Raw genomic sequence first — 20,646 nt, 5'->3', positions numbered from 1 at the left:
CACAGACCAGAAGCAGTGCTCAGCCCTCTATTGGAGATTCTGCTTCCTCTGGGACAGATGTCCACGCTGCCCGTGACTCCTGAGCACACTCCCATGGCGGGTGGTGTGCTCTGGGTGGGTGTGCGGCAGTGGCCGGTCAGGGTGTAGGGAAGGGGACTGAGAGGGGACCTTGGTGAGATTGCATTTGTGTGGGGATACACGTGAAGGGGTGTCTGATCCCAGGACTCAGGGCCTCTTCCTCCTGGGGGGCACACAGAGCCCCTTCCCTTCCTCCTCGGGGAACAGCCCCGGAATGGGGCCTTCCCTTGGTGCCTCTAGGTCCTGCCCTCCAGCCCATGTCCCCAGAAGGTGGTCTTTCCCTGGAGGGGTCAGAGACTATAGCCCAGGGCTCTGGGGTCACTGTGGGAACATCTGCCTCAGCTCGGCACGCACTTCTCCTGGCCTGTTTCTTCCACTGGGAACTGGGACCCTAACCCCTCAAAGGGGGATCCCTGAGCGAGGGTCATGGGCAGGGAGCTGGTATGGATGGGTGTGTGCGGGGAGGGGTGACTGGCGGGGGCTGGGGTGTCGGGGGGCTGGGGTGGCCTAGTCGTCTTTATCCTTGGCGCCATGTTTGAGGATGCGGGTGAACTCCACGTAGTTGAAGTTGCCTTTCTTATCAATGGGCGCCTCCCGGTACATCTCGTCCACTTCCTCATCTGTGAAGCGGTCACCCATGGTGGTGAGCAGCTCCCGGAGGTGGTCCTCATGGATGAAACCTGCGGGCAGGGGCAGGGGGGTGAGAGCAGGAACTTGGGCTGAGACACACACAGCAGCCCCATCCCTCAGCCCCCTGGCAGCTCTTGCAGACCTAGAGGGGCTGGGAAGATACAATCTTAGTCTCTGGTCAGTCTGAGGAATGAGGACGTGGCAGGAGGGGTGTGGGGGTGCACGTGAAGGGGTGTCGGATCCCACGTGAAGGGGTGCCAGGGTCCCGAGGGGAGGAGTTGTGCAGTGGGACTGTCTCCGAGGTGTCACTTGGGGAACTTGAGGCTGTGCACACAGATGGTGTTGGGTGTGCCCTGTTTTAAGCGTGAGCTCTGGAGTTCCACTGCCTGAGTTGCAGTGCTGATTCCCATTCTCCTTAGCTATGTGACTTTGGGCAAGGTCCTTAACCTCCGTGTGCCTGTTTAATCTAGAAAACAGGGATGAACGTATGCCATTCCAGTGAGGGACCGTGAAGGTAGTCAGGCCCGTGAGGGCCCATGGCCATGTTACCATGGCCATCATCACCCTGACATGTCCCTGGGAAAAATGAGCTGAGGGATGGAATATCCGTTAGGAGATCTGAGGGGGGCCAGTTTCTATACCTTCTTGGCAAGAAAGGCATGAAATGGTTTGATTTCTGGAAAGGTCTAAAACAGATGGAGAATGTGCATTGCGCCAGCGGGGGAGATCACGAAGGCAGGAGTCTTGGGGCATGGGCTGTTCTGGCCTAGCCTTTGCGGTGACAATAAGGAGGTGGCCTGGCTTTTATAGTTCTGGTGACAGAACCTGGGAGATGGGTGATGTCTGTTCTGGCCCTTAGGGGCAGAGGCACTGAATGCCTGGGGTGGCCCTGTTCCACTTGCATGCAGAGTGGTGGTAGGGGGCGCCACGGACCTGAGGCTTCCTCGTCGAAGCAGGCAAAGGCGTTGCGAATCACATCCTCGGGGTCCGTGCCGTTCAGCTTCTCCCCAAACATGGTGAGGAACATGGTGAAGTTGATGGGCCCCGGGGCCTCGCTCATCATGCCCTCCAGGTATTCGTCTGTGGGGTTCTTCCCTGTGGCAGGTGGGGTGTTCCAGCCTGTGGTCCTGGGCCCTCTGTCCCCAGCTGGGACAACTTGCACCCCCGTCCCCCACCCCTGCCCTTCACCGCTCCGTGTGAGACGGGAGGTAGTGGGTTTTGTGAACTGGAAAGCATGGCTCTAGTGCAGCCACAGCAGTGGGCGCCGGGAGTCCCTGGCTGCTCCCACCAGTTTCCTCCTGTGGCCTGGATGTCAGCAGCCGGCAGTGCTCACTAAAGTGTAATAAGAACAACCCTCTGCAGACTGCTCGCTGTGGCTGGTCGACCACGTGCCTTATTGCATTTAACTTTCACCACCCTGTGAAGTCAGCATTCTTACCCACTTCACAGGTATGGAAGCTGAGGCACAGAGAGGCCAGGTGACTTGTCCAGGGTCAGACAGCAAGTAAGGAGGAGACTTGAGTAGACCTGGCATTTGAACCCAGGCAGCCTAACTCCAAAGTCCAGACACAGTGCTTTGCTGTCAGACAGGCCTGGGTTTGGATCCCAGCTGTGCACCTTGGTTTTCCCCATCTCTTAGGGGAATTGTGAAGACAGTAGTTGCAAAAGGCTCATAACAATGACTGGCACAGGCCTATGGACTGGAATCAACTGCTGGGTTTCTATTGCAGCCCCACTACTTGGTAGCTGTGTGACCTTGGGTAAATTACTTAACCTCTCTGAGCCTCAGTTTCCTTGTTTGTAAAGTGGGAATAATTGTATCTGTTCAATAGGATTGCTTTGAGATTTAAGATAATACCTGCAGGGCTTCTTCTTCTTATTATTATTATATTTGCTGCTCTTGTTTTTAACTTGAAGATACGGGTGTGACTCATCTGCAGACCCACGGATATGAGCTACAAACACAGTGCATGTTTTTCTGGGTGGACACCCAGGGCTGTCATGAAGTCTCAGGGGTTCAGGGGCCTGGGTGCAGGGTGTGGCCTTGGAAATAGGAAGTTTTCATGTCCCTGAGCCTCACATACCCTGCTGTGTCCCCCTGGGATGGCCATGGAAGCTGAGGCCCAAGAGGAGCTGTGACGCCAGGACACTGGGGTACTTAAGGCCAGCCCCTTCTCTTACCAGGCCTCAGTCCTTCCACGAAGCTGGGAAAGCCCCAGATAAGAACCCTGGAGTTGGCCAGGCGTGGTAGCTCACACCTGTAATCACAGTACTTCGGGAGGACAAGATGGGCTCTGGAGTTTGAGACCAGCCTGGCCAACATGGCGAAACCCTGTCTCTACTAAAAATACAAAAATTAGCCGGGCATGGTGGCGCACGTCTGTAATCCCAGCTACTGGGGAAGCTGAGGCAGGAGAATCTCTTGAACCTGGGAGACGGAGGTTGCAGTGAGCCGAGATGGTGCCACTCCAGCCTGGGCAACAGAGTGAGATTTTGTCTCGGGGGGAAAGAAAAAAAAGAACCCTAGAGTTTACTTCCTGCCAGGTGACCTCCTGGGGGAGGGAGCCTTCAAGCGAGCCTGGCCAGAAGCGGGGAGAGGTTTGGTGCTCAGGGCCGGGGGCAGCGTGCTGTCAGTTCTCCCACTCAGGTTTGCCTGGTTCTCCTGCTCAGTGCCTCTTGGGGAAATGTCAGGGTCATGGCCCCATTTCACAGGAAGAGGGAAGTGCACAGGGCCCTACCAGGGACTGACTCTCTGGCCTCAAAGCTCCAGGCTTGACTGTCACGGGGCTGTGTCCTCTGGTCCTGGACTCTCCCTCCCCCAGGCAGTGTCTGGTCTGGATGCTGTCACTCGGCATGAGGAGTACGCGGGAACTGGGCTGAGAGTGGCTGGCTGTGGCCAGCACTTTGGGAGGGATGTTGGGGCAGGCCCGTGGGTTGGGGCATGGTCTCTGGAGGCCTTGCCTCTGGGCCTGTGTTTCCCCATCTGCAGTAGAGAATTGGACTTTATTTTTGTACCCTGTTAGTTCTAAGGTCCTGATCCTGAGGAAGTCACTGGGACCAGAGAGGCTATGAGAGCCTGGGATGGGTGACCTCTGAAGGAGGGGAGCTGGTCTGGCCTCCCCTCTAGGCCTCAGTTTCCCCATCTGTGCAGTGGGCAGCCTGCAGTTCACACTTTCATTTAGATGCTGACCTCTTTCTTTCCTTTCTTTCTGTTTTGAGACGGAGTCTTGCTCTGTCGCCCAGGCTGGAGTGCAGTGGCGTGATCTTGGCTCACTGCAAACTCCGCCTCCCAGGTTCACACCATTCTCCTGCCTCAGCCTCCCGAGTAGCTGGTGCCCGCCACCACGCCCAGCTAATTTTTGTATTTTTAGTAGAGACGGGGTTTCACCATGCTAGCCAGGATGATCTCGATCTTCTGACCTTGTGATCCGCCCGCCTTGGCCTCCCAAAATGCTGGGATTACAGGCGTGAGCCACCGCGCTCAGCCAGCTGACCCCTTTCTTTAAATGAAATGATACCTGGCAGCCCAGTGCACAAATCTGCCTAAGACAGGCCCACTGTGGAGTCAGCCTGTCTACGTTCAGACCCTGTGGTGGACCTGCTTTGTGCTTCAGTTTCCCTGTTTTTTTTTTTTTTGAGATGGAGTCTCGCTCTGTTGCCCAGGCTGGAGTGCAGTGGGGCGATCTCGACTCACTGCAACCTCCGCTTTCCGGGTTCACGCCATTCTCCTGCCTCAGCCTCCCGAGTAGCTGGGACTACAGGCGCCCGCCACCACGCTCGGCTAATTTTTGGTATTTTTAGTAGAGTCAGGGTTTCACCGTGTTAGCCAGGATGGTCTCGATCTCCTGACCTATTGATCCGCCCGCCTTGGCCTCCCAAAGTGCTGGGATTACAGGCGTGAGCCACCGCGCCCGGCCCAGTTTCCCTGTTGAATGGACTAAGTTAATGGCAACTATTCTCTAAGGTGGACACCACGCGTCTCACTACACAGGAGGTGCCCTATAAATGATTGGCAGAGCCTGCCTGGCCTCATCCATCTCACCCCTGTCCCTGTCCCAGCTCACCCAGCGAGGCCAGCATGTCGTGCAGGTCCTCCTTGTCAATGAAGCCATCACGGTTCTGGTCAATCATGTTGAAAGCCTCCTTAAACTCCTGGATCTGGGACTGGTCAAACATTGCGAAGACGTTGGATGTGGCCCGCTGTGGCCGCTTCTTGGTGGTCTTGGCTTTGGCCCGCTTGCTGGACATCTTGGCTTCTGGTGGGTGGGGCTTCCCTGCAGGTAGGGGTGGGGGTTGGGTGGCTCTGTGACTCTGGGCCAGGGAATCTTCCTGCCTCCCCCAGACTGGCTTTTAGCACTTCGGCCTGGCATTCAAGGCTGCCCACGGATTTGGGGCTCCCACCACCCAGTTCTTCACAAAAGCAGACAAGTGTGGCTGTGTGATTCTGAACAACTTCCTCTACCTCTCTGAGCCCGAGAGTCTTCATCTGGGACTGGAGACATGAGGAGTGCCCAGCAGTAGGGATTAACTGACTCAGTGCCCGAGAGCTCCTGGAACAGTGCCGGGCATGGAATCAGCTATTTTGGCTGTGACTGTTTGGGTAAAACACTTAGGATTGGGCTTGGTGCCAACCATTACCATGCTTTATCTCCTTTAATCCTTAATAGCATTTACACTGTCCCTCTCTCTTTCCAAGTGACAAGGTGGGTCCACTCGTGGGAGTCAGTGAGGGCTCTCCTGGGCTGCCATCCAGGCTCCCTGGCCCTGCAGGAAGGAGCTGGATCAGCATTCCTGCATTCCTGCCGTTCCTCACTCTCCCACTCCATCCCTCTGCTGCCCGCCTGAGGTTCTAGGAGGCTCTGGGCAGTCAAGCCCCCGCCTGTCCCCCTCAGGGAGCTTGACCAGCCCCCCAGTGGTGAGTGGTCACAGACTGATCCTGGGTCCCACTCCTTGTTCTCACTCCCCAGTGCTTATCGGGGTGTGAGGCTTGCTTGGGCTGAGAACCCCAGCTTCTTCACCCTTGCTTAGACCTGGCTTCTTAGCCTCCAGCTGGCCTCTTCTGTCCCATACAGACCCTGACCTACACCTGTCATTGTGAAGCCCTTGAAGATTCCTGCCGCCCCTCAGAGCAAGTCTGGGTCCCTCATCCTGGCATTCAAGGCCCTGTGTGAGTCCCTCCTGGCCTCTCTGACAGCCCTCGTGGTGTCCCTCTTGTGACCCACAATCCTACCCTTCTGACCTCTGCAGTTCCCTGGACACTCCCAGGCTTTCCTCTGTGGTCCCCTCCTCCCCTGTGCTCTTTCTTCTCCAGCCCAGTTCTTGAGACCGCCCCCCTCTCCTAGGGAGCTGTTCCCTGTATCCTTGCTTCCACAGTAAACACTTAAAGATCTCTCTCCCTTGTGGGCCAGCATAGATCCCCCAGTTTACACCAATCCCAGGCCATAGTTGGGCTAACAGATGCTTGTTTGATGAATGACTGTATGAGGCAACTACGGCCAGTCTGCTGCTTCTACTGTACAGATGGGGAAACTGAGACCAGGCCTGGGACTGTTTCCCTGAATGCTTGCCACAGCTTGTGGGTATATGCGCCTGAAGACCCAGTGCCTCCTTCCCTCGGCTGGGGCAGTGGGCCTGGCTGAGGTTCCAGGACTGCGGCCCCTCTTCCCTCTGCCCAAACCCCCAGGCCCAGGGCCTCCAGGAAGCCTGCTCTGCCTGTTGTTCACCCCAAGCTGTGTGGTTGCAACTTGAGCTGTTTCCAGGCCTTCCTCCCATGACTCTGTTGAAGTCATTCTCGGTCCTTGGCCTTTGAGATCATCAACCCTGGACTGGGATCCCGGCCAGCCCCAGCTGGTCCCCAGGGCCATCACTGCCTGTAGTCATGAGACAGTGGCTGCCCGTGTCCCACGGACCGACACACCCAGCCCTCAGTGTTTCTTGCATGGTTCAGGAAGGTAGACAGAATTCCTTCTCACCCATGACCTAGTTGGGAGTGCCATTGTCCCCAGATGCCGGCCCCCTCCTCTCCCGTGCTTTAGAGGGGCCTAGTCCTTCTCTGAGTCCAGTGTTCTCGGGAACTTTGACTCCTGGTGCCCACAGAAGGCTGCATGCAGAGAGGCAGTGCACTGTGCCCAACAGAGGCTGTGATGGCTATCACTGTCCCCACCACACTCTGTGAAGCTCTAGGGCAGGCATGGCCAGGCCACCCACAGCTGGGTCTGAGCCCAGCTGGGCCCCTCTGCCTTCATGGCCACCCGGTCTGCACTCTCTGCTGTGGTGTGGCTGGGAGCACTGTACTTAAGGGCTTGCACAAGGCCGCCATGTCCACCCCAGCAATTGTGGGAAGTGGTGAGCGGAGGCAGGGGTGCCCCCATGGTGCAGCTAGGAAAACAGGCCCCAGAAGGGGAGTGGAGTGCCCATGAGAGGGGGAGGGGCCACCTGGAAGACAGGATTCCTGGGCTAGGTTTGGGTCAGTGGAGAGCAAACTTGGCTGCTGGTGCCCTCGAGGCTTGAACAAAACAGGGAGCCCCAGTCCTCAGGCGGGCCTGTGGCAGCGGAGCGGGAAAGGGCTCTGTGTATCCAGAGGCGCCTTCTAGAACTGGTGGAGGGGCGAGGGGCAGGCATGGGTGGGGCCTTTAGTTCTGAGGCCATCGCTTCCCCTTCAGGTGCCCTAGACACCAGGGGTCAGCACTGATACTTGGCCTGGATGTGACTAGATGCCATGTCCCCCATCCTGGTGTCCAGATTCCCACCATAACAGAAAAGGCTGGGCTGAAGCCAGCACAGGGCAGTGCCCCCATGACCTCCAGCCCCTGGAGCTGGGCAGGCCAGATGCCTCCTTCTCAGTGCACCTCATCTGAGGCTCCTCCTTAGAGCAGCTGGAGGGCTGGGAAGAGCAGGGATCAGGTTCTCCCAGCCCCTAGTCCTCGTCCTGCCCCCTAGGGGTGAGTCCATCAGGGCCCTCCGCAGACCTTCCCCACCCACAGGCGAGATGACCCAGAGAGGGGAAGCCCGGGTCCCTGCATACAGCACTGGCTGTCGGAAGGGCCCTCTAGTCTCGGTCCCTTTCCCCTGGCCCAGGGTGTAGGGATGGGAGATGGGGAGGGGACACAGATGCTGTGGGGGCGTGGAGTCCCACAGGGCTGTTTCTCCATCTGTGACACACATGCCTTTACTGGGCCAGGGGGAACTGGCGACTGCAACCCTCTCCCCAGCACCCTTGTACCCGGGCTCCCCAGCCCCCCCCGGAGCTCTGGGCTTGGCATCTCCAGCTCCTCAGCAAAGGGGCAGGGCCTGGACGATGGCCTTCCCTTGCCGCAGGACCACTGCTTCTCAGAGGCCAGAACAGCCTTCCTGCTGCCCGGCCCCTGGCCAGAGTCCCTGTCGGCCCCCAGCAAACTCGCTGCCCCAACTCACCCCTCAGTCCGTGCCCAACAGACCCTACCACGTCCCAGTCCGTGGGGCCCGCCTTTGCCCCCCGTGACAGCCGGGTCGGGCCCGGGCCACCTCTCATCTGCAGCCCTGGGCCGTTAGGCCCGTCCTCAAGACCCCCGGGGCCCCGGATCCCACCTGGTGCGGAGAAGGCGCTTGGGCTCGCTGGGTGCGTGGAACTGGGCCGGCCGTCGGGTCCGGACTCCAGGCGGGGGCGGGGCGTGGCGGCCGGGCCTTACAAGGCAGAAGAATGTGCGCGGGGCGGGGCCGCGGGCGGGGTGCGGGGATCCTCGGCTGCCGTCCGGCCTTATTTGGCCTCGACCCACGGGCTGGCAGGCGGGGGCGCTCTGGGGTGAGCCCCCCTTCCTTGCTGTGCCAGCCCAGGCTGCACAGAGGGCCTTGTAGGGAGGGGAGGTGATGGGGTGAGCAGGCAATGGGAGGGGGTGTGGGGGTTCGCTCTGGGCCACCCCTTCCCCTCCAGAGAGGCAAGCGGAACGTCCAGGGCCGCTTCCCCAGAGGCCTCCCACTTGTATGGGCCGTGGGAGTGCAGCTTCCCCTGACGGGCAACGGCTCTCGACGTGGGGAGTGCAGACGCGGTGGGTGGGGGGGCTCCCAGGGACCCCAGGCGGTGGGTGGGGGGTGCTCCCAGGGACCCCTACGCCCGGTGACTCGCTCTGTCCACATCAGCGGTCGCCCGCCAGAGCGGGGCTGAAGGAACCACTCGGGAAGCACTGGTTTCGTGGAGGGAAACACGATGAACAAGTAGCTCCGCGGCCTGGGGCCTCAAAGGAGAAGGGGACCTGGGGGGAGCGTGGGCTGTTCCGCAGGGTGCTCTGGGCAGTGACATTGGGCAGACAGGAGGTGCAGGGGTGCGCCCCGCCGTGAGGGCTCCCGGGCTTGGGGTCGCCAGCAGCAGGAGGTCAGGAGGATGGGGGCGGGAGCCGGAGGGGCTGAGAAGCAGCGGGGACCTCTCTGTGGCTCCCTGTAGGCCATGTGGGGTGTCGGAGGGTTCTGAGCAGGGAGTGACGACCTGGCTTGGGTTTTGACGGAATCCTTCTGGGTGATGTGTTGAAAATAGCGCAGAGGGGGCCGAGTCCACGAGCAGGGGACCTGTGAGGAGTGACCCAGCAAGGATCAGGCTGATCCGGACTAGCGGGGAGGCCGAGGGACAAGTGCTAAAACTATTTCCGAGGTGCAGCCGGTAGGATCTGCTGGGGCATGGGAATGGGTGTGAAAGAAAAGAGTTAGGGTGGAGTCTCAGAGTTTTGATGTGAGCAACGAGAAAGAGCTGCCATTTTCTATGATGGGTTTGCTGTGTGGAGCAGTTTGGGGATAAGAAACTCTATTTTGGACAGATTAATTTTTAAAAACTTTATTTTGAAATGATTTCAGACTTAGGATAAAGTTAGAAGAACTGTGCAAAGAACCCTGTATAGCTTCATCTAGATTCTCCATTTGTTACCATTGGGTTTTATTATATTTTCTTCTTGCTTTCCATATACATATACATATATATAATACATATACATACATTTATATTTATTTATTCCTACCCCCAACCATTTGAGAGTTTCTTGCATACATATGTCCTGTTATCTCTACATGTTTCAGTGAGTACCTCCTAAAAAGGAGATTCTCTTAAATATGCATAGTACAATGATAAAAGTCAGGACAATTTTCACATTGATTTAATTACCTAATTTACAGTCCATATTCAGGTTGTGCCAGTTATCCCAATAATGTCCTTTAGAGGAATTTTTTCTGGTCTAGGAGCCAAAGTAAGATCATTTGTCATCACGTTTCTTCAGTGTCCCAGTTTTACATTTTATTTTTTGATTGTGGTAAAATATACATAACATAAAATTACCATTTTCAGCGTGGTTTTTTTTTTTTTTTTTGAGATGGAGTCTCCCTCTGTCGCCCAGGCTGGAGTGCAGTGGCGCCATCTCAGCTCACTGCAAGCTCCGCCTCCCAGGTTCATGCCATTTTCAGCATTTTTAAGTGTATAGTTTGGTGGCATTAAGTATATTCACTTTGTTGTGCAACCATCACCACCATCCATCTCCAGAGCACTTTCATCTTCCTCAGCGGAAACTCCCTGCCAGTTAAACACTAGCTCCACCTTGCCCCCTTCTCCCCGCCCCTGGCAGTCATCATTCATCTTTCTGTTTTCTGTGAGTTTATCTACTCATTGGGGCCTCATGTAAGTGGAATCATACAGCATTTGACCTTTTGTCACTGGCTTATTTCACCCAGCATAATGTCCTCAAGCCCCAGGTTCATCCATGTTTAGTGTATATCAGAATTTCTTTTTGGGGGTGGGGGGTTGAGATAGGGTCTCACTCTGTCGCCGTGGGTGGCATGCAGTGGCACAATTATAGCTCACTGCAGCCTTGACCTCCTGGGCTCAAGCAATCCCCCTGCTTTGACCCCCTCAAGTAGCTAGGGCTGCAAGCATGCACCAGCACACCCGGCTAAGTTTTCTTTTTTTTTTGAAACGGAGTCTCGCTCTGTCACCCAGGCTGGAGTCCAGTGGCGCGATCTCGGCTCACTGCAAGCTCTGCCTCCCGGGTTCACGCCATTCTCCTGCCTCAGCCTTCTGAGTAGCTGGGACTACAGGCGCCTGCCACCACGCCCGGCTAATTTTTTCTTTTTTTTTGTATTTTTAGTAGGGACGGGGTTTCACCGTGTTAGTCAGGATGGTCTGGATCTCCTGACCTCGTGATCTGCCCGCCTCAGCCTCCCAAAGTGCTGGGATTACAGATGTGAGCCACTGCGCCCAGCCCACACCTGGCTAAGTTTTCTACTTTTGTAGAAACAGGGTCTCCCTGTGTTGCTCAGCCTGGTCTCAAACTTCTAGCCTCAAGCAGTCGTCCTGCCTGGACCTCCCAAAGTGCTATAGGCCTGAGCCACTGTGCTTGGCCCCGGCTAATTTTTTTAAAAAATTCTTTTTGTAGAAGTGGGGTTTTGCCATGTTGCCCAGGCTCTCGTCCTTTTTAAGGCTGAATAATATTCCATTGTATGCATAGTTTGTTTATCCACTCATCATGGATGGACGCTTGGGTTGCTTCCACTTTTTGGCTATTCTGAATAATGCTTCAGTGAACATGGGTCTCTTCAAGTTCCTGCTATTGTTTTTTTAACCTGACATTGTGAACATATAAGTCTCTGTTTTCAGTTCTTTTGGGTATGTGCCCAGAAATGGAATTGCTGGATCAAATGGTTATTCTATTTTTAACATTCCGAGGAACTGCAATAACTGTTTTCTGTAGTGGCTGTACCATTTTAAATTCCCATCAACAGTGTACAAGGGGCCTGGTGTGGTTGCTCTTGCCTGTAATCCTAGCACTTTGGGAGGCCTAGGCGGGTGGATCACTTGATGCCAGGAATTTGAGACAAGCCTGGCCAGCATGGTGAAATCTTGTTCTCTACGAAAAATACAAAAATTAGCCAGGTGTGGTTGTACACGCCTGTAATCCCAACTACTCGGGAGGCTGAGGCAGGAGACTCACTTGAATCCGGGAGGCTGAGGCTACAGTGAGCCGAGCTCGTGCCGCTGCACTCCAGCCTGGTGGACAGAGTGAGACTCGGTCTCAAAAAAAAAAAAAAAAAAAAAATTCTTGGCCCATTTAAAAGAGCAGGGTTTTTTTGTTTTTTTTTGTTTTTGTTTTTTTGATTCTAGGCGTTTTAAAAATATGTTTTGGATATTAATCCCTTGATATGATTTGTAAATATTTTTCTTATTCTACAGGTTTTCTGTATTTTAAAGAAAAGCTTAAATTGTTATCTTTTATAAACCATAAAATTCACCTATGAAATGTACAACTCATTGGTTTTAGTGTATCTACAAAGCTATGTAATCATCAGCACTACTATGTAATTCCATAACATTTTAGTAAGTAATCCCCCAAAGAAACCCTGTACCTGTCAGCAGTCATTTCCCATTCTCCTCTCATCCCAGCCCCTGGAGACTATGGATCTACTTTCCCTCTCTATCAGTTTGTTTACTGTAGAAATTTGTTTTTGTGTTTTGAGATGGAGTTTCACCCTGTCACCCAGACGGGAGTGCAGTGGGGCTCACTGCAACCTCTGCCTCTTGAATTCAAGTGATTATCCTGCCTCAGCCTCCCTAGTAGCTGGGATTACAGGCACCTGCTACCACCCCAGCTAATGTTTGTATTTTTAGTAGAGATGGGGTTTTACCATGTTGTCCAGGCTGGTCTCGAAATCCTGACCTCAAGTAATTCACCTGCCTCAGCCTCCCAGAGTGCTGGGATTACAGGTGTGAGCCACTCGCCTAGCCAGCTTGTTTACTCTAGAAACTTCAAACAAATGCAGTCATACGATGTCTGGCTTCTTTCACTTAGCATAATATTTTCAGGGATCATCCATATTGCAGAATGTCCCGGTACCTCAGTCTTTTTCATTGCCAAGTAGTATTCTGTTGTATGGCTATATGCTACATTTTGTTTTTGCATTTGTCAGCTGATAGACATTTGGGTTGTTTCTACTTTTTGTCCATTACGAATATGGTGCTGTGAACATTAATCTGCAGGTTTACGTGTGGATATACGTTTTCACTTTCTCAGGTATATAAGAGTGGAACCGCTGGGTCATATGGTAACGCCTCTATGTTTAACCTTTTAAGGAACTTCCAAACTATTTTGCACAATGTTGTCCCATTTTGAATTCCCACTGGCAGTGGATGGTTCCAATTTCTCTACTTCTTCACTAATACTTGTCTGTCTGTGTTTGTATTAGAGCCAGGGTCTCACTATGTTACCCCAGGCTGGACTTGAACTCCTGGGCTTAGCAGTCCTTCCACCTCAGCCTCCCGAGTAGCTGGGACTACAGCTACCTGGCCCTGCTTGTCTTTTTAATTCTAGTCATCCTATTAGGTGTGAAGTGGCATCTCATTGTGGTTTTGATTTGCATTTGTCTAGTGACTGAAGATGTTGAGCATTTTTCACATGCTTATTATTGGACATTTGTGTATCTTCTTCAGAGAAGTATCTATTTAGGCTGGCCGCGGTGGTGGCTCACGCCTGTAATCCCAGCACTTTGGGAGGCCGAGGCGGGCAGATCACCTGAGGTCAGGAGTTTGAGACCAGCCTGGCAAAAATGGCGAAATCCCATCTCTACTAAAAATACAAAAATTAGCTGGGGGTGGTGGTGGGTGCCTGTAGTCTCAGCTACTTGGGAGGCTGAGGCACAAGAATCACTTGAACTCTTAAGGCGGAGTTTGCAGTGAGCTGAGGTCATGCCCCTGCACTCCAGCCTGGGCAACAGAGAGTGAGACTCTGTCTCAAAAAAAAAAAAAAAGAAGTGTCTATTTAGATCCTTTACCTATTTAAAAATTTGTCTTTTGGTTTTGAGCTGTAGAAGTTCTTTACATATTCCGGTTATTGCACCCTTATCAGATACATGAGTTGCAAATATTTTCTCTTATGTGAGTTATCCTTTCACTTTCTTGATAAACATGTGTTCTTTGAAACACAAGTTTATTTTTTATTTTTTTTGTTGTTGTTGTTTTTTGAGATGGAGTTTTGCTTTGTCGCTCAGGCTAGAAGTGCAATGGTGCGATCTCGGCTCACTGCAATCTCTGACCCCTGGGTTCAAGTGATTCTCCTGCGTCAGCCTCCCGAGTAGCTGGGATTACAGGCACCCACCACCACACCCGGCTAATTTTTGTATTTTTAGTAGAGACAAGGTTTCACTATCTTGGTCAGGCTGGTCTTGAACTCCTGACCTCATGATCCACTGGCCTTAGCCTCCCAAAATGCTGGGATTACAGGCATGAGCCACCGCGCCCGGCCGAAGCACAAGTGTTTTTAACTTTTAAGTTTAGTTTATCTGTGTTTTCTTTGGTTGCTTGTGCTTTGGTGTCATACCCAAGAAGTCATTGCCTGATCCAAGGTTATGAATGTTTACACTTGTGTTTTTTCTTTTTTTTTTTTTGAGACAGAGTCTCGCTCTGTCGCCCAGGCTGGAGTGCAGTGGCATGATCTGGGCTCACTGCAAGCTCCGCCTCCCAGGTTCACGCCATTGTCCTGCCTCAGCCTTCCCAGTAGCTGGGACTACAGGCGCCTGCCACCACGTCCGGCTAATTTTTTGTATTTTTAATAGAGATGGGGTTTCACTGTGTTAGCCAGGATGGTCTCGATCTCCTGACCTCATGATCCACCCACCTTGGCCTCCCAAAGTGCTGGGATTACAGGCGTGAGCCACCGTGCCCGGCCCACTTCTGTTTTCTTTTAAGAGTTTGCTAGTTTTAGCTTTCATGTTTTTTTTTTTTTTTGTTCTTTTTGTTTGTTTGTTTGTTTTTGAGATGGAGTCTTGCTTTGTCGCCCAGGCTGGAGTGCAGTGACACGATCTCGGCTCACTGCAAGCTCTGCCTCCTGGGTTCACGCCATTCTCCTGCCTCAGCCTCCTGAGTAGCTGGGACTACAGGTGCCCACCACCACACCCAGCTAATTTTTTGTACTTTTAGTAGAGACGGGGTTTCACCGTGTTAGCCAGGATGGAGTTTTCAGGTCTTTAATCCGTATTGAGTTAATTTTGTATATGTTGCAAGGTAAGGGTCCAGCTTCCTTTTTTTTGCATTTGGATATCCAGTTACACTAGGACCATTTGTTGATACTTCCTTCCCCATTGAATACCTTGGCACTGTTGTCTAAAGTCAGTTGTCCATTAATGTATGGGTTTATTTTGGACTCTTAATTCTGTTTCATTGATATATATGTCTACCCTTTTGCCAGTACTACACAATCTTGATTATTTGTTAATTAATTATTTATTTTTTGAGACAGGGTCTTGCTCTGTCACCCAGTCTGGACTACAGTGGTATGATCACAGCTCACTGCAGTCTCAACCTCCTGGGCTCAAGCGATCCTTGTGTTTCAGCCTCCTGAGTAGCTGGAACTATAGGCGTGTGCCACCATACCTGGTTAATTTTTGTATTTTTTGTACAGATGGAATCTCACTGTGTTGCCAAAGCTGGTCTCAAACTCTTGGGCTGAAGTGACCCTCCTGTCCCAGCCTCCCAAAGTGTTGGGATTATAGGCATGAGCCACTGTGCCCAGCCTTGATTACATTAGTTTTGTAGTAAATTTTACATTTCCATATGAATTTTAGGGTCAGCGTCTCAATTTCTGCAGAAAAGGGAGCTGGGATTTTGATAAGGGTTGTGTCAAACCTGTAGATTAATTTGGGGGAGTATTGCCATCTTACCAAAACTAAGTCTTCCAATCCGTGAACAGTGGAAAATAAGTAATATGTGGTGTGCTACTTTGGGATTGTGAATATTCTGTTCCTCATAAAAATTTCAACCAATAGTTTTTTTTTTGAGACAGAGTCTCGCTCTGTCACCCAGTTGGAGTACAGTTCATTGGCGATCCTGGCACAACCCTTCTGCCTCAGCCTCCCATGTAGCTGGGATTACAGGTGTGTGCCACCATGCCCAGCTAATTTTTGTACTTTTAGTGGAGACGGGGTTTCACCATGCTGGCCAGGCTGGTCTTGAACTCTTGACCTCAGGTGATCCACCTGCCTTGGCCTCCCAAAGTGCTGGGATTACACGCATGAGCCACCGCACCCAGCCACCAGTACTTTAAACATGCATGGACGCTTCCATTATTACAATATGATGGTTGCCAAATGGTTCTTTTCTTTTGAGACCTAGTTTCACTCTGTTGCCCTGGCTGGAGTGCAGTGGTGGGATCTCGGCTCGCTGCAACCATCGCCTCCTGGGTTCAAGTGATTCTCCTGCCTCTGCCTCCCAAGTAGCTGGGATTACAGGCATGAGCCACCACGCCTGGCTAATTTTTGTATTTTTAGTAGAGACGGAGCTTCACCATGTTGGCCAGGCTGGTCTCGAACTGCTAACCTCAAGTGATCCACCCGCCTTGGCCTCCCAAAGTGCTGGGATTATAGGCATGAGCCACTGTGCCCGGCCCAAATTATGATTTTCTAATTCCTGAATTCCCTCTACTGTTAGGAGTTGATGGATGTGTAAATTGCTTGTTATGCATCCAGGTGGAGATGTCGAGTGGGAAGGGTGGAGTTCAGGGAAAAATACAGGCTGGAGATTTAGATGCGGGAGTTGTCAGTCTACAGAAAGTTAAAGCCATAAAGGCAGCAGAGGGGCCCCAAAGGCCCATGTCCTGTGTTGGCCACGGGGGCTTCACTGGGTCTGGGCTGGGGTGACATTTTGGAGACAAAGTATGGGCTCACTGGGTCCAGAGAGTACCATGGGTCTATTGAGGCTGGTACCGGGGGCCCCTGCTTTATGGGAAGTGGGGTTCTGTGGCAAGAAATGTCCCTGCTCCATTTAAAACTGCCCCCGAAAGCCTTACTTCTTTTTTTTTTAGACTGAGCTTCGCTCTGTTGCCTAGGCTGGAGTACAGTGGTGTGATCTCGGCTCACTGCAACCTCCGCTTCTCAGGCTCAAGTGATTCTCTTGCTTCAGCCTCCTGAGTAGCTGGGATTACAGGCATGCATCACCACACATGGCTAATTTTTTATTTTTTTAAGTAGAGATGGGGTTTTTCCATGTTGGCCAGGATGGTCTTGAACTCCTCGCCTCAAGTGATTCACCCACCTCGGTCTCCCAAAGTTCTGGGATTACAGGCATGAGCCACCGCGTCCGGCCTGAAAGCCTTACTTGTTAACCTGGCATTCAAGGCCAGTCTGGCCCCAGCCCCGCCTGGAGCAGCAGCACAGCCTTACACCTCTGCCACTGTGCTCACTGTGTCTTTTACTGCCATAGCTTGGTTCAAATATTGCCCATTCTGAAAGCCCAGCAAATATTGCCTTCTCTGCCAAGGTTCTTCATTTAGGAAATCATTCTTGAGGCTCTACTCTCTGCCAGGCACTGAGACCTGGTGAAAAAACTCTCTTCCTACCCTTGGGAGCCCACCATCTTCTGTGTAGAGACAGATATTCACAAGTCATCACATAGATATTAATAAAAGCATCATCACATCAGTGACAACAGCAAAGGAAAGCGACTCTTGTGCTCCAAGTGTAGAGCAGGGCGTTGGCACCGACCTGGCCTGGCCCAGGTGCTTGGTGAGATTTCCCTGGGGAAAGGCCACCTGTCCTGAGAGTGGAGGCAAGAGCTGATGTCAGCTGCATCGGTGGAGGCCCGGGACACCCTGTGGGAGGCCCTGAGGCGGCCAAGGGCAGCTCTCGCTGGAGGTGTGGCTATAGAGGTGGGCGGCAGCCTCCAAGGCCAAGGTGAGGAGGCTGGGTTTAGGGTTTGGTTTTTATTTTTATTTTTATTTTTTGAGACAGAGTCTCGCTCTGTCACCCAGGCTGGAGTGCAGTGGCACGATCTCGGCTCACTGCAAGCTCCGCCTCCCAGGTTCATGCCATTCTCCTGCCTCAGCCTCCCGAGTAGCTGGGACTACAGGTGCCCACTACCATGCCCTGCTAATTTTTTTGTATTTTTAGTAGAGACGGGGTTTCACCGTGTTAGCCAGGATGGTCTCGACCTCCTGACCTTGTGATCCACCCGCCTTGGCCTCCCAAAGTGCTGAGATTACAGGTGTGAGCCAGCCACCGTGCCCGGCCTGGGTTTAGGGGTCTTAAGCAGAGGGTGATGCAGCCCAGTTAGCATTTTGAAAATTCCCCTGGCCGCCATATGGTAGGACCAGGGTCGGCCGCAGAAACCACACCAGCTTTCAGATCAGCCACAGATTCAGATGGGCGGGAGACTGTTTAGAATTGCTGTTGTAAAGCCCATTCCACTGCTGGTGCTAGAAACCTCATCTCAGTGGGTCTGTCCTCCACAGCATTTGCCCATGCAGCCTCCGCGTGGTACATGGCCCTCAGGCTCCTGGTGGCAGTGGCTTTGTCCTGCTGTCCTGTCTATAAGGTCTGGGGGCCCAGTGCTGTTCCTGGCGGTAGCTGAGCCTTCTCTGCTGACTCTGGAAACATGTAAACCTAGGGAGCTTGGAGTTCTAGAAGGGAAACCTGGGCCATGTAGGGTTCTCAGGGACCCACAGGTGGCTGACAGTCTCCTGTCCCCTCTGCTGCCTCTGTGGTCATATCCTGCAGCCTTTAGGAGGGCACTTCCTGTCTGTCCCTGTCCTGGTTCCCTCAAGGACTAGGCTTTGGAAACACAGAAGCTGAGGACTCATTCCCAGCTTCTCTGGGAAGCTGCTGTCAGCCTTTCTCTGAAGTGACAAATGCATCCTTGATGGAACAAGATACAAGGACATGGGACATCATCTAAGTCATATTTTTGTGAAAACCATTTAATCTGAATCCGGCCATGAGAAAACGTAAACCCAAATGGTGCACCCTTCTGTAGAGTGCGCTTGGATACTTTAAAAACACCAACATCTCAGCCGGGCGCGGTGGCTCACGCCTGTAATCCCAGCACTTTGGGAGGCCAAGGTGGGAGGATCACATGAGGTCAGGAGTTCAAAACCAGCCTGGCCAATATGGTGAAACCCCATCTCTACTAAAAATACAAAAATTAGCCAGGTGTGGTGGCGGGCGCCTATAGTCCCCAGCTACTTGGGAGGCAGAGGCAGGAGAATCTCTTGAAGCCAGGAGGCGGAGGTTGCTGTGAGCCAAGATTGCGCCACTGCACTCCAGCCTGGGTGTTGCAGTGAGACTCCGTCTCAAAACAAACAAAATAAACTAAAACAAACAAAACAAAAAACAAAATGCCATCAACATCTCGAAAAACAAAACCCAAAAAGTGGGGAAATTTTGATTTTTAAAGAGACTAGAAGGACTAGAAGGACGTGGTGGCCTGGCACAGTGGCTCACACCTGTGATCCCAGCACTTTGGGAGGCCAAGGCGGGAGAATCACTTGAGCCCACGAGTTTGAGACCAGCCTGGGCAACAAAGTGAGACTCCATCTCTACAAAAAATTTTAAAATTAGCTGGGCATGGTGGCATGTACCTGTGGTCCCAGCTACTTGGGAGGCTGAGGCAGGAGGATTGATTGAGCCCAGTTGGTTGAGGCTGCAGTGAGCCGTGATCACACCATTCTTTGCACTTCAGCCTGGGCAGCAGAGTGAGACCCTGTCTAAAAAAGAAAAGAAAAAACAAAACAAAAAAAACCAGACAGACATGGTAACTGAAAGCAGTGACTGATCCTTAATGGGACCCTGGATGGATAAAAGGGAGAAGGTATAAGGGACAAGGTTGTGAGGGCACCTGGCGTATGGGCTGTGCTTTAGGCCATGTTCATATAAAAGGAGGTGCTCCCTGGAACATTCCTTTCTTAAGTTTGAAGGTGGTGATGGTATTGTGGTTGTGCAGGAACGTCCTTGTGCCTGGGAGTTGCATGATGTTTTTGGGGTGAAGTATCAGTGTATGCCACTGACTCTCAGATGGCTCGCGGGGAAAACGATGTGTATGTATCCGAGAGGGATAATGCTCATATGGGTGAAATATCGGTAATCGGTGACTCTGGCCATGAGATATGTGTTCATTATTATACTGTTCCTTCAATGGAGGTGGCGTCTTCTCCACTGCTGTGCCAGGAGGGCTGGGCGTGGGGGTCCAGATTCTGTACATCAGACACCCCTACCACATCTTGTGCTTAATAGAGTGCAGGATCCCTCCTGAGACCCTAATCTAACCCTCAAGTCCCTTCCCCTGCCACAGCAGAAGCAGGAAGGCTAAGGGTCCATCCCCAATCCCCATGGCCCATCTGGGAGAGCCGGCTGCTAGCTGCACCCCTGAACGTCTGCTTCAATGCCTGATGCAACCGGAAACCTCTTCACTTACCCTTCAAGTCACCCCCAGCTGGGTCTCAGGGTAGGGGTAGGTCTGGGAAGGTGCCAGCCCTGGAGTTAATCCAAGCCACCTGTGGTCACCAGATGCTCCGTCACCACTAACAGGTGTGTTGGGATCCAGGGTCAAGGGCTGCTCCAAGCACAGGGGTCTGGCCACAGTTTGGCTGGGCTCCCAGGGGGCTCGCTGGGGTGGGCGGGGTAGCCTGAACAAAGCTGCTGGGAAGGCAGGGTCCGTGCATCCCCTGGGCCTGAGATCACGAGCTTCTTGGCTGGCCTGGGCCAAGGGAGGAGACCAGGAATCTGTGGCTCCAGAGCCTGGCCAGAGAACTTTCTAAAAGGCATGTTCCGGCCGGGTGCGGTGGCTCATGCCTGTAATCTCAGCACTTTGGGAGGCCAATGGGGGCTGATCCTGAGGTCAGGAGTTCAAGACCAGCCTGGCCAACGTGGTGAAACCCCCATCTCTACTAAAAATACAAAAATTAGCCGGGCATGATGGCAGCCTCGGGAGGCTAAGGCAGGAGAATTGCTAGAACCCAGGAGGCATAGGTTGCAGTGAGCCAAGATCGCGCCACTGCACTCCAGTCTGGGTGTCAGAGCAAGACTGTCTCAAAAAAAAAAAAAGAAAAGAAAAAGGTATGTTCCTACCACTGGGGCTTGGCACCTCCTGCTTCTGCCAGGACTGCGTGCCGCTCCCTCCCTGAAAGCTGGCTACCCACTCATCCTTCCGGTCTCTACCAGAACACTCCTGCC

At 52.8% G+C, this 20,646-nt stretch overlaps 1 protein-coding gene across 1 annotated transcript; it reads right to left on the bottom strand.

The window, feature by feature from the left end:
• Positions 1–13: 13 nt before the first annotated feature.
• MYL9 (myosin light chain 9) lies at positions 14–8,610 on the bottom strand. The gene is made up of 4 exons (XM_003831883.6): positions 8,275–8,610; positions 4,773–4,982; positions 1,642–1,803; positions 14–758 (listed from the first exon to the last, which is right to left on the bottom strand). Exons 2-4 carry the CDS (start codon positions 4,954–4,956, stop codon positions 586–588), a joined length of 519 nt encoding a protein of 172 aa, XP_003831931.1. The 5' UTR covers positions 4,957–4,982; positions 8,275–8,610; the 3' UTR covers positions 14–585.
• Positions 8,611–20,646: the final 12,036 nt, after the last annotated feature.

The sequence above is a fragment of the Pan paniscus genome, chromosome 21, assembly GCF_029289425.2.
Source record: "Pan paniscus chromosome 21, NHGRI_mPanPan1-v2.0_pri, whole genome shotgun sequence".
NCBI classification, from domain to species: Eukaryota; Metazoa; Chordata; class Mammalia; order Primates; family Hominidae; genus Pan; species Pan paniscus.
The sequence above is the reverse complement of the archived record's forward strand: the minus strand, read 5'-3'. Positions and strand labels throughout refer to the sequence as shown.

Coding starts and splice junctions, on each gene's coding strand:
- MYL9 (XM_003831883.6), bottom strand. CDS start 4,956: ATGTCCAGCAAGCGGGCCAAAGCCAAGACCACCAAGAAGCGGCCACAG. Junction 1,804..4,772: donor CGACATGCTGGCCTCGCTGG/GTGAGCTGGGAC, acceptor CACCTGCCACAG/GGAAGAACCCCACAGACGAA. Junction 759..1,641: donor CTTCGACGAGGAAGCCTCAG/GTCCGTGGCGCC, acceptor CCCTGCCCGCAG/GTTTCATCCATGAGGACCAC.